Source organism: Phalacrocorax carbo, chromosome 3 (genome assembly GCF_963921805.1).
Source record: "Phalacrocorax carbo chromosome 3, bPhaCar2.1, whole genome shotgun sequence".
Classification (NCBI taxonomy): domain Eukaryota; kingdom Metazoa; phylum Chordata; class Aves; order Suliformes; family Phalacrocoracidae; genus Phalacrocorax; species Phalacrocorax carbo.
In genome coordinates, this window is record NC_087515.1 from 127,660,467 (window position 1) to 127,685,421 (window position 24,955).

A 24,955-nucleotide genomic window follows, 5' to 3' on the forward strand; every position below is an offset into this window, starting at 1 on the left:
TATATCTTAATCTGAAAATAAACCCTGTGCAGCCAATGCCACCGCTGTGAACATTCATCGTATTAGGTAGAAAATGAGCTTCAGCAGATGCTTCTTCGTGATGGAGTCAAATTCCATCATAGCTTTATCCAGACAATACTAGGATTGTGAGCAGCATACCGGAGGACACGCTGCGGGGAACCATCCTGCTCTCAGTGCCCGAGGAGACAGACTGCGTGAGCATGGGTGTCTTCCTCCTCCAAACGCTATTTCCGACCTCGCTGATTTGGCCCCATCGCAGGTTGTTATTGTCAAGGGCTGCTTTCCAGAGCTTACGAGGATAGAAAATTGCCGGCCTCCATTTTAGAGTCTTTCTGCAAGTACCGTCATTAGGGTGGGCAGATGTGCTTTTAGGATACATTAAGCATTATCATGAAGGGAGCTATATAAGAAAGAGCTGCAGCCCTTTCTCCTTTTTCATTTTCAAGGCATTGTGACTAAGAAGAGCGGCATCAGAGTTCATTGTGCATGTGTGAAACCAAGGTCGGGACTGCCTTTGTGCCTTAATTTATCTTATATTAGCAGTTGTGGTAGCTATAGAAAGCTTTTACAGTCGTATAGTTTATACAACTGGGGGTGCTGGCAAATTGTATGGGAAGAAAAACTCTTGTTGGTGTAAGATTCGTGTATGCTGGGGGACAGAATAGTTACAGACCTTTAAAAAATAAAACAATATTCTTCTGCCACCCCACCGAAAAGCCCCAAAAAAGCAAGAAACCAAAACTTTGATCCAAGCTGCTGAGTGCTGAAATGACAAGCCTCTCTGTGCCTTTCCAGCTGTGTAACATCCCTGGAGGTTGAAAAACCGAAGTGCGCTGTCTTGACAAGTACTTGTGACAAGGGCCAGAGTGTGAGGACAGCGTGCAGGCAGATGCTTAAAGATAATTAATTCTGTATTCACTGGATTCCCTATTTCTTGTTTGCTTAAGACATATGACCATCCTGTTTCTCTATTGCTGCTGCGTGGGTGTCACTTTGAACTGGGAATTTCATACGGTTAGGAAATGTCCATATCACGTCGCTCCTCAGGCAGAAGAGAGGCGAAAGTGAAAATGGTTTCGTTTGGTTTTGCTAATGGTGCCTTGGCTTGGGGTGTGTGGAGAGAGGAAATCACGGTTCCTTTGTGCTGAGGAACACTTCTTTTGACCAGAACAGAAAACATGCAGCAATTACTAAAAAGATCATTTGTGAACATTCACGTTGCTAATTTTAGCTGTATTTTAGCAATGCAATGTGAAGAATATATTCTTTGCATCGAGATCCAGTGCAAGAAGTCTTGTTTTGCTGCATACAGAGTTTGTGGCATCTTACTAAGACCTTGCCTGGCGACTTTTAAATCCCCCCCTGCTCCCCGAGTGCGAAGTACAATATGGTACAATTTGTCTTTGAATACAGAACGCTACGGCATCTGCAAAGGCCACAAGTTTTCCAGCTGTTTCCTTGGAGATGTTACCGCTTGAATTTCTGTTCTCCTGTAGGTTTATCTGAAATAAAAACATAGCCAGAAGTTCTTTCTCCATTGGAGGATGAACTTGGTTTTGCTAATTTTGTTTTCAAAATAGATTTTTTCAATCTGGGAACCCACTGCAAGGTTAGGTCTCCAACATATTGCAAAATTTTGTCTGTTTTCTAGAGAGAAGCGTGTAAGGGAGATCTGCTTTGAAGATGTCTCTCACAGGACTCTATCTCATTAGTACAGCATGTTTTTATTAATGCTTTGTTGCAGTGTTTCATTTAACAGTGTCCTTTCTTCAACAGTATTTTCCAGTCTTGCACTTAACGGCTACATCAGTATTAGTCAACTAAATGGTGCCAGAACACACAGACTGCCACTTCAGGGAATGGTCCCTGATGCACGCACTCGCTGGGGAGCTGCGTGGGGCAGTGCTAGTCCGTCAGGGCTGAAACCTTCTCAGGGCTCCTGCTAGCACAGTAACAGAGTGGGTGGTTGAATTTCTATACTCTAACAATTTTTAGGGAAGTTATGTCTAAGTAGCAAACTCCCTCTTTGATTTCTTCAAAAAGAAGCACATGATTTTTGAGGTAGGACAGCATATAGGGTTTTCATTATTGGCTAAAGGTTCGGTCTTATCTCTAAGATCAAGTTCAGCTCAAACTAGAAATTAGCAGCTCTGGTTAGAAATTAGCAGCAGTCGTCGTGGGAAGGGGGTTGGACTAGATGATCTTTAAAGCTCTCTTCCAACCCAAACCATTCAATGATTCTATGGTCATCTGTGACTGTTCCCTACCCTGGCTTTGAGTAGGGGTGTTTCACACTGATTGGTTTAGGACAGCCCGTTTCCTAGGGACCCCGAACAATTGGGTGCCCCCTGGTATCCTGCTGTGTGCCAGAGCCTTGCTTTAGAATCACAGGATCATACAATTGTTTAGGTTGGAAAATACCTTTCAGATCAAGTCCAACAGTCAACCTACCACTACCAAGTCCATCACTAAACCATATCCCTAAGCATCACGTCTACATGTCTTTTAAATACCTCCAGGGAAGGTGACTCAACCATTTCCCTGGGCAGCCTGTGCCAGTGCTTAACCCATTCAGTGAAAATATATTTTCCCTCACATCCAACCTAACCCTGCCCTGACGCAGCCTGGGGCCGGTTCCTCTCGTCCTGTCCCTGGTGACTTGGGAGCAGAGACCAGCCCCCCCCTCACTCCAGCCCCTCTCAGGCAGCTGCAGAGAGCGAGAAGGGCTCCCCTCAGCCCCCTCTTCTCCAGGCTAAACCCCCCCAGCCCCCTCAGCCGCCCCCCAGCACACTTGTGCTCCAGACCCTGCCCCAGCCCCGCTGCCCTTCTCTGGACACGCTCCAGCCCCTCAGGGCCCTTCTTGTCCCGAGGGGCCCAAACCTGAGCCCAGCATTCGAGGTGGGGCCTCCCCAGGGCCGAGCACAGGGGCCCCATCCCTGCCCGGCCCCTGCTGGCCACACCAGTGCTGACACAAGCCCGGGGGCTGGTGGCCTCCTTGGCCACCCGGGCACTGCTGGCTCATGCCCAGCCGGCTGTCAGCCAGCACCCCCAGGGCCTTCTCCGCCGGGCACTTCCCAGCCCCTCTGCCCCAGGCTGGGAGCATTGCCTGGGGTTGGTGTGACCCAAGGGCAGGACCCGGCACTTGGCCTTGTGAAACCTCATCCAGTTGGCCTTGGCCCATCGATCCAGCCTGCCCAGATCCCTCTGCAGAGCCTTCTGTCTATTAAAGACCGAGGCAAAGAAAGCATTAAGTACCTCAGCCTCTTCCTCATCCTCAGCCACTTGCTTCCCGCCACATCCAATAAAGGATGGAGATTGTCCTTAGGCCTCCTTTTGTTGATAATGCTTTTATAGAAGCATTTTTTTATTGTCTTTTATGGCAGGAGCCAGACTAAGTTCTAGTTGGGCTTTGGCCCTTCTAATTTTCTCCCTGCATAACCTCATGACATCCTTGCAGTCCTCCTGACTTGCCTGCTCCTTCTTCCGAAGGTCATAAACTCTCCTTTTTTTCCTGAGTTCCAGCCCAAGCTCTCTTTTCAGCCAGGCTGGTTTTCTTCCCCACTGGCTCGTCTTTCGGCACATGGGGACGGCCGGCTCCTGCACCTTTATGATTTTCAAACCCTTGATGAATTTTCTTTGCATTGTAGTTTACTTGAGGACATTTCTGTCTCCCCAGACAAGAGGCCAGGCATCCACCTCTGGCTTATGCAGCTGGTGGCAGGGGGACTCACCCTGTAGGGAATGAATTTTGGGAACTAGGTAAGTCTGGAGGAGTCCAGGAGTCTCTGGCTGACGATTTGCCACAGCCTTGGATTGAACCGTGGCTTGAAGTTGGTCTGGAAATGCATTTAACCTAAGACAGATTAAGGTAAATTCAGATGGAAGTATGTATGTACAACCTCTAAAACAGGCGATACAGTTACAAATGGTTATGAAAAACAGGAAAGAAAGAAAAAAAAACACCATATGAGTCATCTGCTGTTAGTGAGGTTACATTAGAAACACCTCTCTCCAGTTTGCTGTCCAGCTGATTTGCTGCCCACCCTGATCAAGGTAGTATTCAACATTTCCTGCCATCTCAGGCTGTGTCCATTAGAGCATCACTCGTTAGAAACCTCTTTCCTCCATGGCAGAGCATGGTAGCTGCCAGAGCCAATTCTCCTTTTGTCCAGGCTCCCTGGAGGACTTCAGACATCTTCCCCCCTCTGCCTCTGCTTGCTTCCTTCCCACATATAAACTAGTCAATACTCTTAATTAAACGTTATTTCACTGCCTTGCAAATGCAGGTGTCCCCTTCGTTAGGTCAGGTGTAATGTCTTGTACTTGCCTGTTTCTGGCTTCGAGGAGGGCTAAAAATCCTTCCCCCTCAGCAGTGAGTCAGTGGCATATTTCAGGGTAAAGTGTCCGCGTTTTCACATTCTCTGTCAGGCAGTACTGTAAAATCACTTCATACAAACATGTAAATGGGAAACAAGTGAGTAATTCATGATTGCCTCCTGATTAATATCAGTAGGACCGTAATAATCAGTTTGGGGTGACTGATCCCAACATCTTTCTCCTAAGCGTGCTGCAGCAGCCAGGAATCCACAATCGCAAGGCTGTGAATAGAAATTAAACTAATACCACCTGTTTTCTGTAGTCTCCACGAGAGATAAAATCGTTCATTATAGTCGGTGACTCATCTCCCGGTCTGTTGGTGCTGCCTGAGCACACTGTCTCATGTGTTTAAGGAAACTGTGCTACTCTTGTCTTCGCCCTTTGCGGTTAGGGAGAGAACAGAGGTTCAGAACTTTCTAAAAGTAAATCCGATGCATCACAGCGGTGTTAAATTCACCTGCGATGAAGAACATTAAGGAGAGAGAAACTGAGCCAGCCTATAAATCAGAGGTAAACGTTAAGGGCACATTCAATGGTACGCTAAAGTATCCTAATTTCCTCATGTAAACAGCCTTTTGGTCACCCTAGTAGTAATAAATTACTTGAGTAATCAGCGTCTCGTAGTTCATATTGGATGTTGATTCATGGGCTGCCTCGGAGATTGCCAACTGCCAGGGTGTACTCGGGAGACCTTAGGACGAGACTCCGAAGTATTGCTGGGAGGATTGATGGGGTTTGGGAGGGCTCCCCAGAGTTTTGCTTCCAGCGCCAGTTGGTTATTTTTAGAAATGCCAATCTTACTAGCTATTAATAAGTGAAGAAGTGGCCCAAGATAAGTGGAAATATGGGAACATTAATGAATTGACTCTCTGATGTTTGCCTGCTTCAGATTGATGGCCTTTGAAAAAAAATTAATTAGGGGGATTTGGAAGAAGCCAAGGATAAACCCGTACAAGGGGATTGGTGCTGTGGAATAGCTATTGTGTGCAATCCTCTAGTTCTTAATGAACTTCAGTTTTGAAGGTTTAATAACGTAACAGCTTTGAAAACAGGCTTGATACTGTATTAACTAGGATTTCGGCGCAGGCGTGAACAGGAATATTTCTGTCCTTAAGCAAGGACGCCTCTGCAAAAGCCAGCATTCTGCGAGGGTGTTCTGGTAGGAAGCTTTTTTATATATATATACCATAATATATCTCACAAAGAAAGATTTCTAAGGTGACCTCACTGCTGCATAATACAGACCAGAGACTTCCACCTGTCTTGCATCTGTCCCAGCTGAGCATGTTTTGGAAAGTGGAGACCTGTCTTGGTTTGTTAAGGCTTTTGTGTGGTCTCCATCTGTGGGAGCTTGCCCTAGAGCGGGCCGAGGAAGAACCGGTAAGACAAATCCTACGCAAGATCTAGCGCGCAGGGGTTGAACGTATGGCGATACCTCCTTTGTGCTTCTTCCTTTTTCAACAACTCTATTCCCAACCTCAACCCAAACTAACCCCAAGTTTATAAAACCCAAACAACTAAAAAGAACCCACAAATTCTTGAAATTAGGTTGGGTAGGAAGTGTTTAGAAATCAGATTAATGATGAAATGAAGGTGATTTCCATCCTAGTGACTTGTAATACATAGCGGTATAAATAGCATTGAGTCAGAACTGTGAGCAACAGCAGTTTTCAGGGATTTAAAAATAAATATCGTTTTCTTTCATGGGAATCTTCCTCTCTGACTGGCACTGTTCTCACACTGCCTGCAAGTGGTAAGCCTCCTTTTGAAGGCTGTGCCAGAGGTTAAGGGCTTAAAGCTTGTTCTTAGTCAAACCTTTGAGTACCGAGTTTGCTTAGTTGTGGGTTTCATCTTTGTTGTGTTCATAACCCAAATCTGATGCACGCTTGCAGTCCAGCTTTTCAACTGCTGCTTTAGCTGAGAATTACCTCTGGCTTAAGGCAGGCTTATCTCTGGTGTGCTTTGTTCGTCTCCAAAGGCTGCTATAGAAAGACCAACACCCCTCCCTGGTTTACCAGTCGCACCCTGCAGTCTGGGTAGCATTCTGCACCTCATCAGCTGCAGGGTGAGGACCTCTCCCTATGTCAGTATTCATGAGAAAGGGAGCAGATTTTCCTTTAAAAGCACATTCAAACTACGACTGCACAAATGAATGCCATCAGTTGCTGCGCTTCTTCAGAGCACATTAGTTTGCACTCCTAGGAAAAAAAATAATTCAGCGTTTCCCTGCGGACTCTTTCCAAAGCATTTTTTTCTCCCTGCTGTTCTTGGAGTAAACGGGTTCAGCTGAACCTGGCTTCTCATCACAAGTCTTTTAGCTCTTAGGGGTGTTCAATTTACGGGCAGAAAAGGAAAAAGATGCAGCAGGATTTAAAGGGATTGCCGTTGCTTATCACGACAGTACCTCAAGCCATGCAAGGTTACTTTCAAACAAAGGAAAATCTGAGGTCCCTTGCATCAGGCACCCAGGAGTCATCACAGGCAATGAACCGGAGAATGATGCACAAAGCAAGCTAGGCTGTACAGCAGCTGCCTCGTGGTGTGTCTAGTTAAATATCACTTCATTTGAAGAGGACCGGTGGGAGAACTGCATTTAATCGACTATGGAGTCAATGACAAATGCACTAGGAGTGCGCTTGTAAGGGGAGACGAGCATTTGCAAGCCAGGTTAGGAAGGGCATTTTGGATTCTGGCAGCACAGGGGGAAATTAGGGTAGCGATGGGACGGGAAGCGATATCAGCCTTAGATACTCTGGTTTCATATTGTAGTGCAATGCTGTAGTTATACCTCTGGCATTGCCACTGTGCAGATTCTCTGCTCTATTTAAAGCTTGGATGCTTTGGATCCTGGACGTTAGTGATTACAAGGTACGTCCTTCCCCCCAAAGATGCAATCTCATATCTTGGTGTTTGACCAAACCAACCAGAATTAAATATTCCCAACAGCGAGGTGGTTTTGTGGCCTGCTTGCAAGGTTTGTGCGCAGAGCCAGAAGTGTGCTGTGTCTGCTCCTTAGCAGCAGGGAGGAGGTGCCCCCCACCACCTAAATCAAAGAGCAAAGTAAAAAAGCGAGTGGCTTGTTTATCATGAAGTCGTTGCTCATTTAAGGTAATTTTCTGCATGAGTGGTGCCTTTCTACTCTTCTGATGTGAGTAGTATATTAGTATGCAGGCTTGGGTAGCTGAATGGTAGACCCTGGAGGCATCACTCCATTATTCAGAGCTCTGGGGAGGTCTGATCTGAAATGTCTGTTTTTCCATTTTCCAGCATTTGTAATTGCATGTGTGTTTTCTTTGCCTTTTGTTGGTTTTGCAGTGGTTTTTTTTTCTTTCTGTGCTACCTGCTTTGAATTTGCATCTTTTTTTCCCTTTGGAAAAAGCCCCCCCAAACCTAAATTACACTGAAACAATTTTAAACATGTTACTCTTCTGATGTCCACAAGTCCTTAGGCACTGAAAATGTAAAAAAACGTGGTGTTTGAGGCTAGTGGATGGGCTTGTAAGCTTGCTGAATTTATAATTGCGTCTTCCTTTTTTGGCAATAGCCGATGCTTGAATTCTGCATTCAGGTTTTTCTCTCCTTTTGATATGATGATGCTACTCCAATCCCTAACGACGCTTTCCCTTCCCATCCTCTTTTACCATTCAGTTTACGGACCTGTGTCTGTTTCTGTTTGGGGTAGGATTTTTGTGAGCTCTGTTTTGAGGCTGTATCTCCCGTTTTGTGGTCCGAAGGTGTCAACACTTGCCGGGGTCCCCTTTGGGAGCCAGCGGCGAGCAGTCACATGCGGCGACTCAAGCACTACAGGGTTTTTGGCAGAAACTGCACGGCATCCAGAGGATGATTTAGGACAAACGCGTGCTCCTTCCCCGCATTCCTCCTGCAGCACGAGTCCAACGCAGCCCTCGTACTTGTATCTTAGTCCAACTTGCAGCGTTTCAGGCTGCCTGAAGGATACGAGTAGGCTGCGATGGGCTGGATCAATATGTCATTTCTGACGCTGCCGATGCTGGCTGTCTGGGGAAGGGAGTAAATACTGAGTAAGCAGGCAAACATCTTCTCCGCCTCCAGCCATTTGTAGCCCAAGGACTTCTAGAGTCAGAGAGGGTGCCTTTGTATCTGTTAGTCCTCGAGGGATTTTTCTGCCTTGCCAGTCCGCCTGCAACAACTAATAAACTTCTCTCCCCATCCCTTTCCGTGAGCTTTTTCGGGTCAGTTGCACTGCCTCGGCATTGTACCTTGAGCTTGGGAGGAGTAATCGTTTGGTCTAGGTGAAGGTGGATAAAGGACAGTCCTCTGTTAAAACCTTTCCTGTTGTCTCCTTCAGGGTTCCTATTGCCATTGTTTGACTTTGCTGCTTGACACCCCATAATGAGCCCCATCTGACCCTAATCCTGTAGCAAGTACTTCAAACCTCAAGCACCAGAGATAAGCATGTGAAATGTAACATACATCAAATTCTGAAATATTAGAAGTCCTGGGTCCTCCCCTCCTAAATGACAGAAGCATAAAGCTCCTGAGTGGACGTGCTTCAACAAATTCATACTTTGTGGGTTCTTTGTGTGTCCTCTAAGCAGCAACTCGATTGTTCTGGTGTCATCCTCTGATTGTGGTGGTTACCTTCAGCAATAACAATGACTGGAGAGATTGAGTCAGTGCTTTATAATTACCTGAAGCACCTGAGCAGTAAAATTACAAGACCTTTCTCTTTTAAAGTTGCGTAGTTACACGGGATACTGAAGATCGTGTGGCAGAAATGCTTCCCTACCTCCTTTTAAAATAATCTTTGTGAACTTAAATAATGTGTATGCAGGTGCAGTTTTCGGAGAGTTCCCATCCCAAATATTTCTGTTCTTTTAATGCTTGCGTCATCTATTAAGCAATCTAGGAAATCTGGAGAGAGGCTATAATCAGCAGGTCTACAGAGACAGAAGGGTGCAACCGAGTGAATGTAGCAGCACGGAGCGACAGCAGCACACACGTGTTCAAGGTCACTCATGAGGACCTGCTGCCCCTGGAAGTGCCCGGCGCCGCCGGCCAAAGCCTGGGTGCTCATCCAAGGTGGCAGAAAGCGTCACAGCCCAGAGCTGAGCCAGCGAAGGGATCTACTCAGTGCTGCTGTCGTTCCAGCTGGGCTCGGTAGCCTTCAGACCTCTGCCTTGAAGACTTGGAGCACACCCGGCCAATACCTGAGCGGCTGTGACCGGCCTGTGCCGACACACGGCTTAGCAATAACCGAGTGTGAGACGTCCGTGCGTCAGAGCTCGCCTGCGCCCGGGCAGCCTCTCCCGGCTCCGAGTGCGCTGCGGGCTGTTACGCTTTGCTAGCTCCTTGCCAAGTCCTTAATCTCCTGCTCCTCTTTGTGAGAAGCATTGGGGCTGTGCCAAACTGACATCCTGTCCTGGCACCAAAACAATCTTGCTTTGACTCCGTGTGTAACATTGCTGTTCTGGTTGGGGTTTTTTTATTTTAAAAGGATATGTCTCTTCCCGTCTCAGGGATAGCTGCTGGCTTTACACAGGGATTTTCAGTGTTACCGTCTCCAAACCCTAGTTGTACTGTCCACCACTGCCTCTGCGTGCCCTTCACGTCTTCAGCGTGTGAAAGCTGCTTTCCTCTAAACTTCACACCGCAGAGCGCAGGTCGCTGCCTCCAACTTCACTTTCTATGGGCACAGCAGAGGGTGGTGGTTTCAGTACCAGCGGCACTTAACAGTGACAGTACATAGCTTACTTATTTCACCTCCATAACCTGAGTTTTTTGGCTGAAGTTAAGGCGGAGCTACCACTGTATATTCACAGCAGCGGAACTGAAGGGATCCAGCTGTTGAGCTGTCTCTATCGCTGTCTACCTAGCCTAAATCAGCAGCCAAAAGGAGAGGGACAGCACCGTTATACCGCCACGTTGTCCGTAAAGGGTTGGCGTCTTACTGATTGTCCTTGACGAGCGAGCTGGTTGCAGCAGGTGAGCTGCCTCCTCGGTTTAGTGAATCTGACCGCTGAGATGCTGTGGGTGAGGCTGCTGGCTACTCCAAGGGCAAGGACCAGGAGAGCACAGACGAAATATTTATGCGCTGTAAGACTGCAAATTACTTTTCAAACACTAAAAGCTAGCTCTATAAATACAGTGCTCTTGCACGGAAGAGCTTTTTCAGCTGCAGTATCTGCTGTGACGTCTGTCAGCGTTATCTGTTTATGCTGGCATCAGAAAAGCAGACTAGCTTGGCTTGTACCAGCAGGATTGTCTCCTTATCTCTGTACAGAAGACGCTTGTTCGGGGTGGGGGATGAGATTGAATTCCCGTATCGCAGGTGCTTGCCTTGTTCAAACCAAATGCACCGAGGTCCATTAATAAGCACCCTTTCCTTTCTCCTTTAAAGTGCAGGCGTTTTGTCACCTGTGCCTACACTGTCTCCAGTAGCCTTTAAACGAGCCTCACTGGTAATTTACTCTCAAGACTGGAGAGGTGTCTGGAACCGCAGCCAAATCCGCACCAGCACGCTTCATCTTCTGAAGCAGTAGTTTAATGTCTCCCTGCAGCGAGATTTCACTGTAGCCTCGCTCCATCCCGGTGACGTAGCAGCCTTATCGCGGCGGTGTGGAGGTCTGGCACCGCTGCCGTTCCCTGCTATAAGCTAATTACTATGCGGCAAGATGATCAGTTTTCCCCCAGACCAGGTTTCTATTTGCGTTCTGTCAAGTAGAAAATTAACATGGACACAGGCCAGGGATGTTTCACGCCTGAGTGCGCTGAGGCTGAAGGTGGCGATGGGAAGGCAGGATGGATTTCTGAATGGTAGGCGTGGAGGATCAGGTGATGTCAAGCGTCGCCAGCCTGCTTCATTAGCCGGATCATCAAAGAAGTCGAGTAGCTGAGGAAGAGCCAGAGAAAAAATCGCCCGTAGCGTGCACAGTCCTCATTAACCGCCCATCTCAGTGTGCTTTGCTCAGAACTAAGCGGAACGGTATTTCTGCAGAGCAGGTAAGGGGTGTTGTCTGCAAAGTTTGGAAGCGAGAGGCTAGCTAGTATTATATTAACTGTATTCATTCAGTATTTGCCACACCGGGGCCTTTCCAGGGCCTCCTTGCACTGCAGAGGTGCCAATGTAATTGATGTCTGAGGGACCCTCTCCGCCTGCATTGCTGCTGGGTCCAGACGAACGCAGGAACTTGTAGGAGCCCTATCAGCAACTTGCAAGAGGGACAATAAAGCAAACGCGTGTAAAAACAAGAAGAGATCATAAAGGATTTTCCCCTGCCCGGTCATTCTCACTTCTTTTTAATCAGTAGCGTTATTTTTTTGAGCATTTTTATGCTTTTTTATTAAAAATACGTGCGGTAATAACTTTCAGGTGCAGCCACCGAAACTGCTGAGTGTGCCCATTGCTTACAGGAACCCATGGCAGGGATTCCTGCTAGGCATTTGGGGTCTTTCTGCTCTTCTCTCACACTACTTTTACTCACCAGAAGTCATTAACATCTGATGTAGCAATCTGCATTATTAATCTGTAGAACTACAGGAGTTGTTCTTCAGTACAGAGACATCATATTTATAACACTAATGGTCTCTTTCTTGTTCTGATGCGTAAGAGGGGAAGTTTAGAAGAAAAGGCTGGTTTCTGACCCCTACCTTCCTGCACTGCACAGGTACTGAAACAAATTCCTGAAGCCATGTGCTATGTTTTTACGCTGAGGGTGGTGAAAGTGGCTCCTACCAAAAGTAATGGCAGAATATACGGATAATTTTTACTATGAGGGTGGTGAAAGCCTGGCCCAGGCTGCCCCGAGAGGCGGTCGATGCCCCATCCCTGGGAACACCCAAGGCCAGGCAGGACGGGGCTCTGAGCAACCTGCTCTGGCTGAAGGTGTCCCTGCTCATGGCAGGGGGTTGGGCTGGGTGGCCTCTAGCGGTCCCTTCCCACCCAAACCATTCCATGATTCTCTGGTTAAGTAGATGCGTGGGGGTGCTGCTGATTTGAGACTGGAGGGCTCACTCTCAAGATTGCCGAGTGTTTCTTCATTGGTGTTTAAAATCTCATAGCCCATAGGACAGAAAATCGATCGCAAATGCCTCACATGCTTGGTGAGTCATCCTAAATCCCCAATCTCTCGGCAATACCTTACCAGCTGGGTTGGATATTTCAGCAACCATCTCTGGAAGAAGCCTCCAGACATTGCATAGCCTGTAGATCTAAGATCTCCCAAACGTTTAAGCTGACAAATTTGGGGTCGAGGAGCAGACACATTTCACTGTCCCCGCCTCTCTCAGTGCCCGGTGGCAGCACTTTGTTAAAGTGTGAGAGAAGTTACAGTATTAGCTCTTAAATATTTAATTTTGCTTGGTTTAGAGTCAGAAGATCTGTCACCTCTGGCTTTATCTGTCACAGTTAAAGGCGGTGTTGGCGTGGTGGCTTTCTCTCTCCTGACAGTGGATGCTTTCGGTGCAGCTGGGTTTGGGCAGGCCTGTGTAGTCATTAATGAAATATCGCTTCTATAATAAAGAGATCAATGAGATGTAATCTCACCATCTGGAAGCTCTAGGATGGGTCTTAGCTGCAGACTTGCTATTTAAAAATCAATTCTAGGCAGGCCATCTCTTGTGTGCGAAGAGGCACCCCAAAAGGTAAATGGTGTAAAATCAGTTCCTTAATTCTACCGTTCATTTAATTATTTTTATTTAAAATTATTTAAATATTTATTAAAAAGTCAGTGGTTTTGAGATTTGGCCTTAAAAAGACATCAGAGAATCTCTGAGCAGTCCGTTTGTTAATATGATAAAGCTTTTGCTCTGGATTTCCTTGTTAGCTCTGCACCTTCACCAACACGCAAACTCTGCAGCGTGGCAGGATAGGAGGAAATACGGTATACCTGCTTTGTCTCAATAAAACTTCATAAGCAGTTCAGGAAATGATTCTGGCAAGGTACTATAATCCTTACAATGAAAATACCTTTCCAGAGCTGGGCTGGGGCACCTGTAGCCCTCAAAGCCCTCGGGCACAGCAGGCTCCCACCCTAAAATGTCACTCCAGAAACTTGTCCCGTTAAATTGTATTTGGTGCTTAGGTGGTTGGCAGACCTACCCTGGCAAATTAGGAGAATGGGCGTCTGAAGCCGGTGTCCCCAAACATCCCTCTTTCACCTTGAAATTGCCGGTGAGTCAGTGTCGCTGCTCTGTGACAGAAGGTTTCGTCGCAGCCCGTGTTAACCTTTGAAGTTGAGGTGGTTCCTCTGAAGTGATTGCTGAGGCTCCCGCTGCGGCCGGGGACGGAGGGAGGGCAGGCTGAACCGGGAGCGAGTGCAGGGACCTCGTTTGCTAGATGAGAGACCTCCGTTTGAGAGGGCTGAAGGTAAATGAGGGGGTGCTGCCTTTCCCTGGGGAGATGCAAGAGAGGAAGAAGAGTTTTTCAAAGCGGCCAGGTCCTAGACCATGCCAAGCCCTTCTAGATTGAAATGGAGTTAAATTAGATTATATGTAGTATATAAAGAGTAAGTTGCAAAGGGGAGAGTGAAGGTCTGTGCTCCTGTTTACATAGCGTAGCTTCTTCCTTCATTTTTATTTATCAAGCCCAGTAGCTGACCACGAGCTGGAGGAAGGATCAGCTCTATTTGGAAGGGACTGCATCTCGTCTGCGTCTCTCTGTGTTTGCATCAAATCCAGAGTGGATTGAAGTGGAGCAAGGATTGGATTTACGTGGGAGGCTGGGCGGGGAGGGATGCTGGGGATATTCAGGGCATTCTGCTTGTGGGTCACGGCTTCAGCAATAATCCAATCTCGAATCTGAAAGGCCATCAGTGTTCTGCAGTAGTGAAGTGCGTTGCTGAGCTGATGAAGGGAGACCCAGGCTTCGAAAGTCTTTTTTATCACAGACTTGCTTTGTGATTTCAGACAAATTACCCACCTGCCTGGGATCTTGGCTCCTCTTCTGGGACGTGGCGATGACAGTACCTCCCTGCTAGACAGAGGTGTTGTAAAAATAATAATTTAAAATCTCTGGGAAGCAATGCGGGCAGGAAGAAAGCACAACTTGCATTTGACAGAAAAAAATAGAGGCTTTTAGGTGCAGATTTCTCTTCCAGGTCCAACAATCAGCAACACACAGACTAAATACAGGTTAGGCACCGTCGCTGTTAGCGGGGTTGATTCTGCTAATCATTCAGCCTTACTGGAGAAAGGATTATGAAATGCTTCACAGGCGGTGATATTAACAATCACGTAAGTACATAAAGGTATGTCTAAGTCACAGCTCTAACTGCGACGTTAATTAGCTCTCTGTGGTTGCTGCAGCAGGAGGAGGTCATGAAACACTGAACTCTCCCATCCTGGGATTTAGTCTCTCTGGAGACTGTTGAAACACGTGGGGAGAGTCGCTCTGTGGGGAGAATGCTTCAGCCCGCAGTGCTGCGATGTGCTTACGGGTGCAAAAAAAATATCAAAAAGGGTTTCTGGTGCTCTGGTTTTAAAGCAGATTTATCGAAATAAAAATATTTTCAGTTATCTTAAAAAAAAAAAAGGTATTCCTATTTTCCATCCGCATTGCCTGGATTATGGTTTCTGATAACTGCCAAAGTCCTCCATAATTCTCAACAGAATCCATTGTTTGACAAGAAGAGTGAGCATGTTTGTGTTTCCTCTCAATGCTAACTTGAAAATTGAGAGTACTGTATTTGCAAGACACTGGGTAACATTTCCAAAAACCCCTGCTTCTAATTTTCATAGGATTTTTATCTCCCAGGATCTTTAGGAACTTTTGGGAAATGAGTGGCCAATTATCTAACCTTTTAAGAAAAAAACCAAGATCTTTGCTGCAGGGACTGATGTAAGGATTGTTCCTTGGCTTCCTAAATTAATAACTTTTTTCTGATCGTTCTGATGTGCCCGGGTTTTCTCAGCAGTGTTAAGAACGTTGGTTTTTCCCTCTTTCCTCGGTGCCGATAAGGCATTTTGGTTATCTCAGATCCTTTGCCTTTTCCCCGCTGTTACGGTTCTCTGCGGTTGGTTGGTAGCGATTCACATGAAACAGCCGCGTGTTTTCCCTGAAGATAAAATCCAGCATTGTGAAAAGTGTAAATGCCAAAGCAAACTAATCGGAGGTGATGGATGGATGTGCTGTGCATTCTTAACTCGTGCATCATTCAGAAATGCGGCGTGTGGTTTTTGGGTCAGCGTCCGGTGTACAGCAGACAAGAAAACATTCACTCATCTCGTTCTTATTTTCCTACCAATCTTATGTATTGGAAACCCTAGTTTTGACCCTTCCTCGTATAAACGGGTCCTGCCAACTTGAAGAGCAAGGGCTCGCTCCGAAGCAAGCTCTGGACGCTTGCCCGAGTGGCTGCCGAGTGCCAGTAAGTGTCGGCTTCGCTTTGAAGTCCCGCGCGGAGCATAGTCTGTGGATAGCAGCGGATTTCACAACAGGGCATTTGCTTGACAGCTAGCAGAGTGTCTTCTCGGACTTGGTGGAGGTCAAAGCAAGGAGTATAAAGAAAAGCCTAACATTTCACCTTTAGTAGCCTGAGTCTCCACCAAGACTCGTGGTGAAAAGAGGATTGTGTTCGCTCGCTCACCACTGACGTCAGGCTCTGAGTCACCCGGCCCCAAGTCTTGAGAGACTCTGAAACGTGAGCTTTGTGATCTCTGACTGCCGGCCTTTGAATCCTCCTGACGCTTTGGCAGCCTCCGTCTGATCATGGGAGCCACGCGTGGAGGCCAAGGAGATTCTCTCAGAGCTCTTTTTTTCTTCCTCCGCTTTTCTAGCTGTGTTGAAAAGGCAGATGTTTACGGTCTGTCCCGTGGCAGCAGCAGCTTCCAAGCCTCCTGCCCGGCTCTGTGCTGTCGCCATGTGCTGTCGCTGTGTTTAACCGATGTCCATGGAAGTACTGTAGGTGACTGCAAAAGCATTTGTTGCTTCCCTCTCTGTGCCTTTTCAAAACTGCAGAAATCACATTCCAAGCGTGGCAGAGCGTTCCCCTCGTAGAGCATCGCTGTGCCAGCAGCAACGCTGGCGGTCACAGCCCTTTCTGATACGGGGAGAAGAAGCCTCAGCCCTCCCAAATCCCCGCGGCTGGCTTGAGACTCACTGCTCATTCTGGGTGAAATTCATAGCGCTTTGGCGAATGTAGCATCACCCTTTCCTGTCTTGTTGCCTGCCCTAGCCACGAATCCTTTTCTTGGCACCCTTGAAGGACAGTCCTACTTGCCAGGGATCCTACAGTCGATCCGGGTGTCCGCGCAGTGAGCCCGGGGCTCTCCCTCCCTCAGGCAAAGCGCTGAGCCAGATAGCGACTCCCAAGAAAACCTGGAAGAGGCTTCGCTATCGCCAGAATTGCAGCTGGCACGTTAATGGTTTGAGGCAATTTGGAAAGTTGAGCTGACTCAGGTTCGCCGCCTTGCACGCAGGGCCCCGCTAACTGCTTCTAAGAAATATTTTGAGGGGGAAGGAAGCTGCGAGACACGATATGCCTTGACTGTGCATCTTCGGAAAAGATTTTAGTCGTTGCCAGAAGATGCGGAGGCTTGTGTAGAGAGAAGTCTCTCGTGTGCCTCAGTAAGTCTCTGCTATGGAAATTTTATGAACTATTAGTAGCTCTTTAATGATCCTGAAAACAATCTCATTTTCACTTAGTTCTGTGACTAGTGAGCCGTGGTGAAGGAATCTTTGAGGATACTCACCCTCGGATGCTGCATCGCAATATTTCTGTGTGGCAGGGCTGAGTCAGAAGGGTGTATTTATGGGCTCCGCACAGAAAAGGTCATGGGCAGGTGTTGCTGCACATGGGCAATGAAATCTCATTTCTGCCGTCCTCGGGGCAGCAGTCCCGTGCCGGCTGCTCATCCTTCTGGGCCAGAAGAGTGCTTGACCCCGACGCTGTGGTCACTGTTCTCTGTCCCCTGCTACAGGCAGGGGTTTTTTTCTTTATTTAATGAATTTTGAGGTTTAAATGTTACAGTGAAAAGCCAGGTTTGGGGTTTTATCAGTAGGCTTCACAGTTTCTCAGATGCTTTTAAAAGAAGAGAACAAAAGGCGATTAAATTAACCAGCAGCCGCTGCCAGAGGATGTGTCATCTGAAGATTGCAGAGAGGGACGTGTCCAAAAAGCCTCAGCTGGCCCCAGGCCACAGGTTTCCATCCAGGCAGCATGATCAGAGCCCCTGCCCTTCAACCAAACTGCTGGTGGTGAATCTGGAAGTGGTCGCTTGAAATCTGCGCTGCTGAGTTCAAACTAAGATCTCCTGCACAGTTTGATATGGAATATTTAAAATTTAAAACCCCGTTTTAAAGACCCAGAACAAGAAATGCAGCCAATTCTAGCTTGGAAATTCAAAAAGCTTCTTAGGCCAGCTTTTGGCCTTCCTCTTCCACTCCTGTAGGGTATTTCTTTTGTGATCTTTCTTGGATGACGTTTCTTTTCACCAGAAAGCACGGGTGTGACTTGGAGCAGCGAGCGGCTTGGGAAGAGCGCTGCCTGAACAGGTCCCACCAGCTCTGCGGTGTGTTTGCTGTAAATTCGAGCAGCAGCGGTTTGGGAAGAGAACTTGTGCCATCGAGGCTTTGCTTTCAGGCACGCGTGATGGACAAGTATTGAGCGCATGCTGGGCATTACGAGTTGCTTCTCCAGCGCTTACCCCTAGAATGACTTGCGAGCAGACGAAAGGGCACGTTGTTTTAATAGCTGTAGCTCTGATGTTCTTAGGGCTGCATGTTGATACTCCACTTGTGATCAGGAGCCAGCAGCATGATCCAAAAACTTTGGTTTTTTGGACTTTGCATTCGTACAAAGTTGTGATAATTTCACAACGGAGGTTTCTGTAAGGAGGGATTCCTTCTGCGTGACTTATAGGCAATTATTAGTGTCCCACAGACCTTTTATTCCATTTAGCGGTGCCTACCGTGCTGCACTTCTCTCATGGATGAGGAAGGCTGTGGATGGTTTCTGGCTGCCAGCCTCCCTCTAATTCCATGAATCAACACCCCATTTCTCTTCCAGTTGTGCCATGCTGATCTCAAAACACCCGTCCTGGTTGCGATTTCCCTGATATGCTTTGACTACAGGGAGACACCTTCGATTTAACAGCATCCTAGTGAATATTGTAGGCTGGGTTTGTTAGCATTTGGGTTCAGAGGAGCTGAAGTGAATCCCATCCTCATCTTCCCTTGCTGTGCATCAGTTTGGCTCACAGGGAGATTTTTGTGCCTTTCAGCACAGTTCATTTCAGGGTAATGTAAACCACAAGCTTTGCTCCAAGTGCCACTCAAACACAGTCCACCCTCTGAAGGGGACAGAGGGGTCTGAATGAATGGCTTTTTGGCCAACTTGAAACCAAGTGTGTGGTGGGGACATGCAGTCCAGGATACCAAAAATCCAGTCTCGAGTCACCCCCTGCAGTCAATATAGTGATGAGGTGTGGGCTCGAGCACTGAGTGCTTCCATCTGCTCATCCACTCCCAATATGCCAGATGAGGCTGCAACAGGTCTTTGTCCCATTGGCTTGTACCTCCACACCTGCCTGATTTCCCCCGCTTCCAGATGTAGGTCCTGTGCCTGGGCAGCCTCCCACCATCCCACTGTGCTGTGACACGATGACACGGGCTGGTGGTCCAGGGGACATAATCCTGAGCACTTGGCTGCCCTGCTTCTGGGCACAAACCCAATAGCTGCTTTTTGGGGTGTTGCGGTGGGCTGACCCCAGCTGGACGCTGGGTGCCCACCAAAGCCGCTCCATCGCTCCCCTCCTCAGCTGGGCAGGGGAGAGAAAATACAGTGAAAGGCTCGTGGGTCGAGATAAGGCAGGGATAGATCACTCAGCAATTACTGTCATGGGCAAAACAGACTCAGCCTAGGGAAATTAGCTTAATTTATTACCAATCAAATCAGCGTAGGGTAATGAGAAATAAAACCAAATCTTAAAACCTCTTCCCCCCCACCCCTCCCTTCTTCCCAGGCTTAACTCCACTCCTGATTTCTCCACCTCCTCCCCAGCGGCACAGGGGGATGGGGATGGGGGTTGTGGTCAGTCCATCACACGCTGTCTCTGCCGCTACTTCCTCCTCAGGGGGAGCACTCCTCACACTCCTCCCCTGCTCCAGCGTGGGGTCCCTCCCACAGGAGATGGGCTTACATGGACTTGCTCCAGTGTGGGTCCTTCCCACAGGGCGCAGTCCCTCAGGAACAGGCTGCTCCACCATGGGTCCCCCACGGGGTCACGAGTCCTGCCAGCAAACCTGCTCCAGCGTGGGCTCCTCTCTCCATGGGGCCACAGGTCCTGCCCCGAGCCTGATCCAGCGTGGGCTCTCCATGGGGTCACAGCCTCCTCTGGGCATCCACCTGCTCTGGTGTGGGGTCCTCCCTGGGCTGCAGGTGGGTGTCTGCTCCATCGCTAACCTCCGTGGGCTGCAGGGGCACAGCCTGCCTCACCATGGTCTTCCCCACAGGCTGCAGGGGAATCTCTGCTCCGGCGCCTGGAGCATCTCCTCCCCCTCCTTCTTGGTGTCTGCAGGGCTGTTCCTCTCACATATGCTCACTCCTCCCTCTGTCTGCAATTGCATGGGGGGTTTCTTTGTTCCCCCTCCTTAACTGTGTTATCCCAGAGGTGCTACCACCATCGCTGATGGGCTCGGCCTTGGCCAGCAGCGGGTCCAGCTTGGAGCTGGCTGCCCTTGGCTCTGTTGGACACAGGGGAGGCTTCTGGCATCTTCTCACAGAAGCCTCCCCTGTAGCCTCCCCGGCTACCGAAACCTTGCCACGCAAGCCCAATACAGGTGTCTTGGTGGGAGCTTTTCCCTCAAAAGCTTCTTGCCTTGAAAACATTCCTGCAGCGCTGGAGCTAGCGAGACATCCCAGGTTAGAGCTGGGCAGCAGGAAAACCACGCCGTACCTTCCTGTGCAGCCCTCAGCTTGAGATATCTCCTGTCTCCTCTTCATGGAAGACTTTTCCTGTTGAAAGACAGTAATTTTGTGCAAGAAGTTACTGCTACGAGCAGGGCTGAGATGATGATGGAGACGCTTCGCAAAGCAGCACGGCGTGGGACCCCTGGGGCACAGGGCCAGCCAACTGCATCATCGGTCTTGTTAATACCTTGAACCCATTGCCCTCAAACGAGGAAGAGTTGGCGCTTAACTAGCGTCACTTAATAGCTCTGAGATTAATGGAGGCAGCACATGATGCGCCGACGCAACCTAAACTGCCTTCTTTAAAATCCACACATTTCCCAAGGGCTTTAGAAAACAAGGGAAAGTGTTAAATAACTCTGATCAAGGTGTTTTTAAAATCATCAGCTGAATTACTCAGTTGTCCTCTAACTTCAAGAGGTTGTTCTTCAGCTTTAGATTTCGCTAATCCTTTTAACAAGTTGTTCTGGCCTGTGGGTGGGGGTGGCTCTGCTGTTTTACTGCCAAAATCTGCTAACGAACCCAGAGGAAGTTTTTTAGGCAAGATATTGATAAGAGAGGTAGTTTACTCCAGGTCAGAGATCCCGACCCTCCCAGGCAGAGATCAGGAAGAGGGGAGTGGACGTGTGTGCAGTGGGTTTGGGTTTTTCCTTGGTTCCAGGTTCACGCTGAAGCTCAAGGTTCAAGCCAGCCCCCAGGCTTGTGTCAGCCCTGGTGTGGCCAGCAGGAGCCGGGCAGGGATGGGGCCCCTGTGCTCGGCCCTGGGGAGGCCCCACCTCGAATGCTGGGCTCAGGTCTGGGCCCCTCGGGACAAGAAGGGCCTTGAGGGGCTGGAGCGTGTCCAGAGAAGGGCAGCGGGGCTGGGGCAGGGTCTGGAGCACAAGTGTGCTGGGGGGCGGCTGAGGGGGCTGGGGGGGTTTAGCCTGGAGAAGGGGGGGCTGAGGGGAGCCCTTCCCGCTCTCTGCAGCTGCCTGAGAGGGGCTGGAGTGAGGGGGGGGCTGGTCTCTGCTCCCAAGGCACCAGGGACAGGACGAGAGGAACCGGCCCCAGGCTGCGTCAGGGCAGGTTTAGGTTGGGTGTGAGGGAAAATGCCTTCCCTGCCAGAGGGGTCAGGCCCTGGCACAGGCTGCCCAGAGAGGTGGGGGAGTCACCATCCCTGGGGGGGTTCAAACACCGTGCAGCCGTGGCACTTGGGGCCGTGGTTTAGGAGGCCTGGGGGTGTTGGGTTGGGGGTTGGCCTTGATGATCCTGGAGGTCTTTTCCAACCTTAATGATTCCATAATTCTATGAGTGAATTTGCATCCCTTCAGGATGTTTTTAGTTGAGGACGGTGCTCTGTTGCAATGTCACAAGGGGCTTTGCCACCGCTTAGAAGGAAATTTGCTCAGGTGTTCCCCAATTTGTTGTTCTTTGTGGTTTCTCAAGCTCTTCCCGGCTTCAGCTGGAACGAGGGGCAGGAGGAGATCTCAGGTCTGGGTTTCAGGTGTCCTTCAGTACCTTGAATTGCTAGAATGCTTCTCTAGGATGTTGGCTGGGGGTTTGGAGCTGTGGTGCTTAAGCGTTTGGTAATACTGTATGTGCATTCAGGAAACACAGTACTGCTATTTTAAACAAATCCCATTAAAGCAGCAATGGGTAAAACCACTGCAGCGATGCGTGGGCAGGAAGGGGTTACCGGCTGCACCGGGTCACTCCCTGCATAGGAGATGCAGCCGATTCCTGGAGAGCCATTTGCAAGCACGGCTGTTTCCAGGAACTGGCTGGAAGGATGAGATTAGAGGAAAGAGGGGCTGCTTTTCTTGATGGAGAGCTGTGTCCTATCTGTCCTTCTGTCCCTGCCCACCAGCTGCGCTGCCAATGATGCCATGATGCTGAATTCCTCCTCCCTCCCCTGATGACTAATGTCTGCATCTGTGAGTAATTAGATAAGGCGAGGGGGAAGGCTGCTGTGCTGGACCTGTCCTGCGTGAAAGGCAGCTGCGGTCGGGTCGGTGAGGCTGGGCTCGCCCTGGGCACAGACGCTGCGGGGTCTCATTAAGAGAGGAAGGAGAGGGAAGAGGCTGTTTGAGAACTGAGGCGTTCGGAGGCTGTCCTTTTCAACGAGGAAATTGGATTGTGGCTGCGGAGCCCACTTGTCTTTCTGAAGTGGAGCTGAGCTCATTTCTAGGAGCGATTAGACAGAGTTTGTCGGGTTTTAGAGCCCTTCAGTTCGTGGTAATGATGCGGGCAGCTGGGCTGCCTCCTCTCAAGAGCCTGTCTTGGGGTTGTGTTATATCTGGGGTACTCTGAACTTCCATCGCTGTTCCCGTGGTCCATCCTTTCTCCCTTGCAGCTCACAGCCTTTCTCAGGACAAAGGACGAGGTGCGTGATTGAGGGCAGATAGAACAGCTATGTTCCTGCGTTTCCCCCCTTAAAAACACCATAATCAGTCCAGATGCTAATGAGTAAACACCCCTGCTCCAGCACGGCAGCTGGGGAGGCCTGGCGCCGACTGTTCGGAGAGGCAGAGCTCCTTTTGGCACCATCCCTCCATGGAAATGACTTTCCTGCCTGGCCCTGGCTTCTCCAACGTCTTTGTGATCGCACTGAATTGCACCTTTCTGTCATTCTTCTCACAGGTGTTGGCACGAGGAACTACTACAGGAAGATCGGCTACGAGCTGGAAGGGCCTTACATGGTGAAAAGGCTGGACTGATGCCCCAAGAGGTCCTCACCCCAACCAGCTGCTGGGAGGAGAGGAGACAAGACTCATCCTGGAAAGAAAGCTCAAGGTGGCAGATGTAAGCTAAAAACCAAAGCCTGCCAACTACAAAGGACTTGCTTATGCCAGAGCCCGCGGCACAAATAGGGCATCTCCTCTGGGGAGAGCAGTTCTGAGGTCTGCCCGTTGCCCCGGCAGAGGCTGGGGACGTTTCACGTCACCTGCGTCAGCCTGCCGTATCCCCGGGACGGGCCCTCATGCGTTGCAGTAGAGGACTGAAGTGTGGGTGAACTGCAAGCTCTGAATTTGGGGACCCTATTGAACAGCCTAGTGGGAAAAACATCTATTATTTCTGTGATGTTGTCAGCGGGCTTTTAACGTTTCAGTGTTGAAATTGTGCGTGCTATTTTGCAAGGTGAATGAATTCCCCCTCTGTGCATATTTATTTATGCTGGCTTTGGCTGCTTTCTGCCCATCCCAAGCGATGCCGTTTGATCCTTTCACAGTAGGAGACCATGAGGATTGGAAGCTATTACCTTGCTAGCGGTAGGAATTGAGATTAAAACTTAACCTGAATCTCCACAGAGACACGTAACCGTGGAGTAACTGAGGTTAGAAGGCACCTCTGAGGTCTCTAGTCCAACCCCGCTCAAAGCAGGCCCCATGAGAGCAGGATGGCGATGCTTGAATACCTCCAAGGCTGGCGATAATCAATGGATGTGGGTGGAGAGTCCGCAGCATCTAGGTCCCTGTTCCAATATTTGACCACCCGTATGTTGAAAAAATTTTTCCTGATCTCAGATTGGAGTTGAAGGTGTTTCAACTTGTGCCCGTTGCCTCTTGGCCTGTCGCTGAGCACCTCTGGGAGAAGTCTGCTTCTGGTCTCCAGGCTTCTCCTTGCACATCACATACCCCGATGCCGTAACCCATCCTCATGGCCTCTGCTCCAGCTTGTTAGTCTCTATTTCCAGCACCAGATCTGCCACTTCTCCAGCCCATAACCATTCGATTTGGGCACGAGGATGCCGTGTGGCAGCAGCATCAGGGGCCGTGGCAAGGTCACGGTGTACAACACCCGTGGGCCTCCCTTACCTGTGCTGCCGCGATCTCACCCCAGCAGGCAGCGGGGTTGCTCAGGCACGATCTGCCCCCGGGAGATCCCTCTTGGCTGTTGCCAGCTCTGTCTTCCCCTCCCCGTCCCACAGCTGAAGGGTTTAGTCCCCATCTCTCCCAGCATGGAGGTGGGGCTGACTGTAGCTCCCCAAATCCTCCCCCTGGTCCCCCCTGGAGACGGCTGCGATGGCTGCCTTTTCCAGGCACGCGGAATTCTATCAGGAACGATAGCGTTAAAGCTTCTTTTTGCAAAGGGAGCGAGATGGGATGGGAGAGTGCGGCGTGACCCTGGGTGAAGGGCTCAGCACCTCCCTCACCTCTCCCCAGCCCTTCGGCGGGGATGGCGCAGGGCGGGTGGGTGCCCTTTGATGCCGGCGCTTCAGGGTTCTCAAAAGCAGCGTGGCTGGTGCTGCCCGCTTGACTTAACAAAACCAGAAGGGAGCGGCCAGAGCTCTGACCTCCTCCGCTGCTTTTTTTATTGGTATTTCAATCAAAACTAGGGTTGAAATCCAGAGTAGCGGCTGGTAGAGAAGTTGACATTTCGGGCGTTACTCAAATAAATGACACTGTCAGGAGCCTTCTAGAAACTTTGCCAATAACGAGCGCTCGGACACACGTGATTAACTCGCAGGAGGAAAGCTCTCGTGGCGGCGGTGCCGCGCCACGCAGTAAATGCGCTTCTGCCACCGTGATCTGTCGCTGCTCCCGAGCGGCGACTCGCGGGTCGGTGGCCGGAACCGCGCTGACGTCTGCTGACGCACGGGCCGTGGCGGCGGCCCGGGCGGCACCAAAAAAGCACGTCCTTGCTGGAAAGCCGACGTACCTGGCAATAAAGTTTTTATTACTGAAGGTAAA

At 49.4% G+C, this 24,955-nt stretch overlaps 1 protein-coding gene across 1 annotated transcript in view; it reads left to right on the forward strand.

Annotated features, from left to right (window-relative positions):
• Positions 1 to 24,955, forward strand: part of ELP3 (elongator acetyltransferase complex subunit 3) — a 98,781-nt gene extending 73,826 nt beyond the window's left edge. Inside the window, exon 15 of the mRNA XM_064448309.1 lies at positions 22,905 to 24,955. Coding sequence (XP_064304379.1) covers positions 22,905 to 22,981 — 77 coding nt within the window. The 3' untranslated portion in view covers positions 22,982 to 24,955. The remainder of the gene's footprint in view (positions 1 to 22,904) is intronic.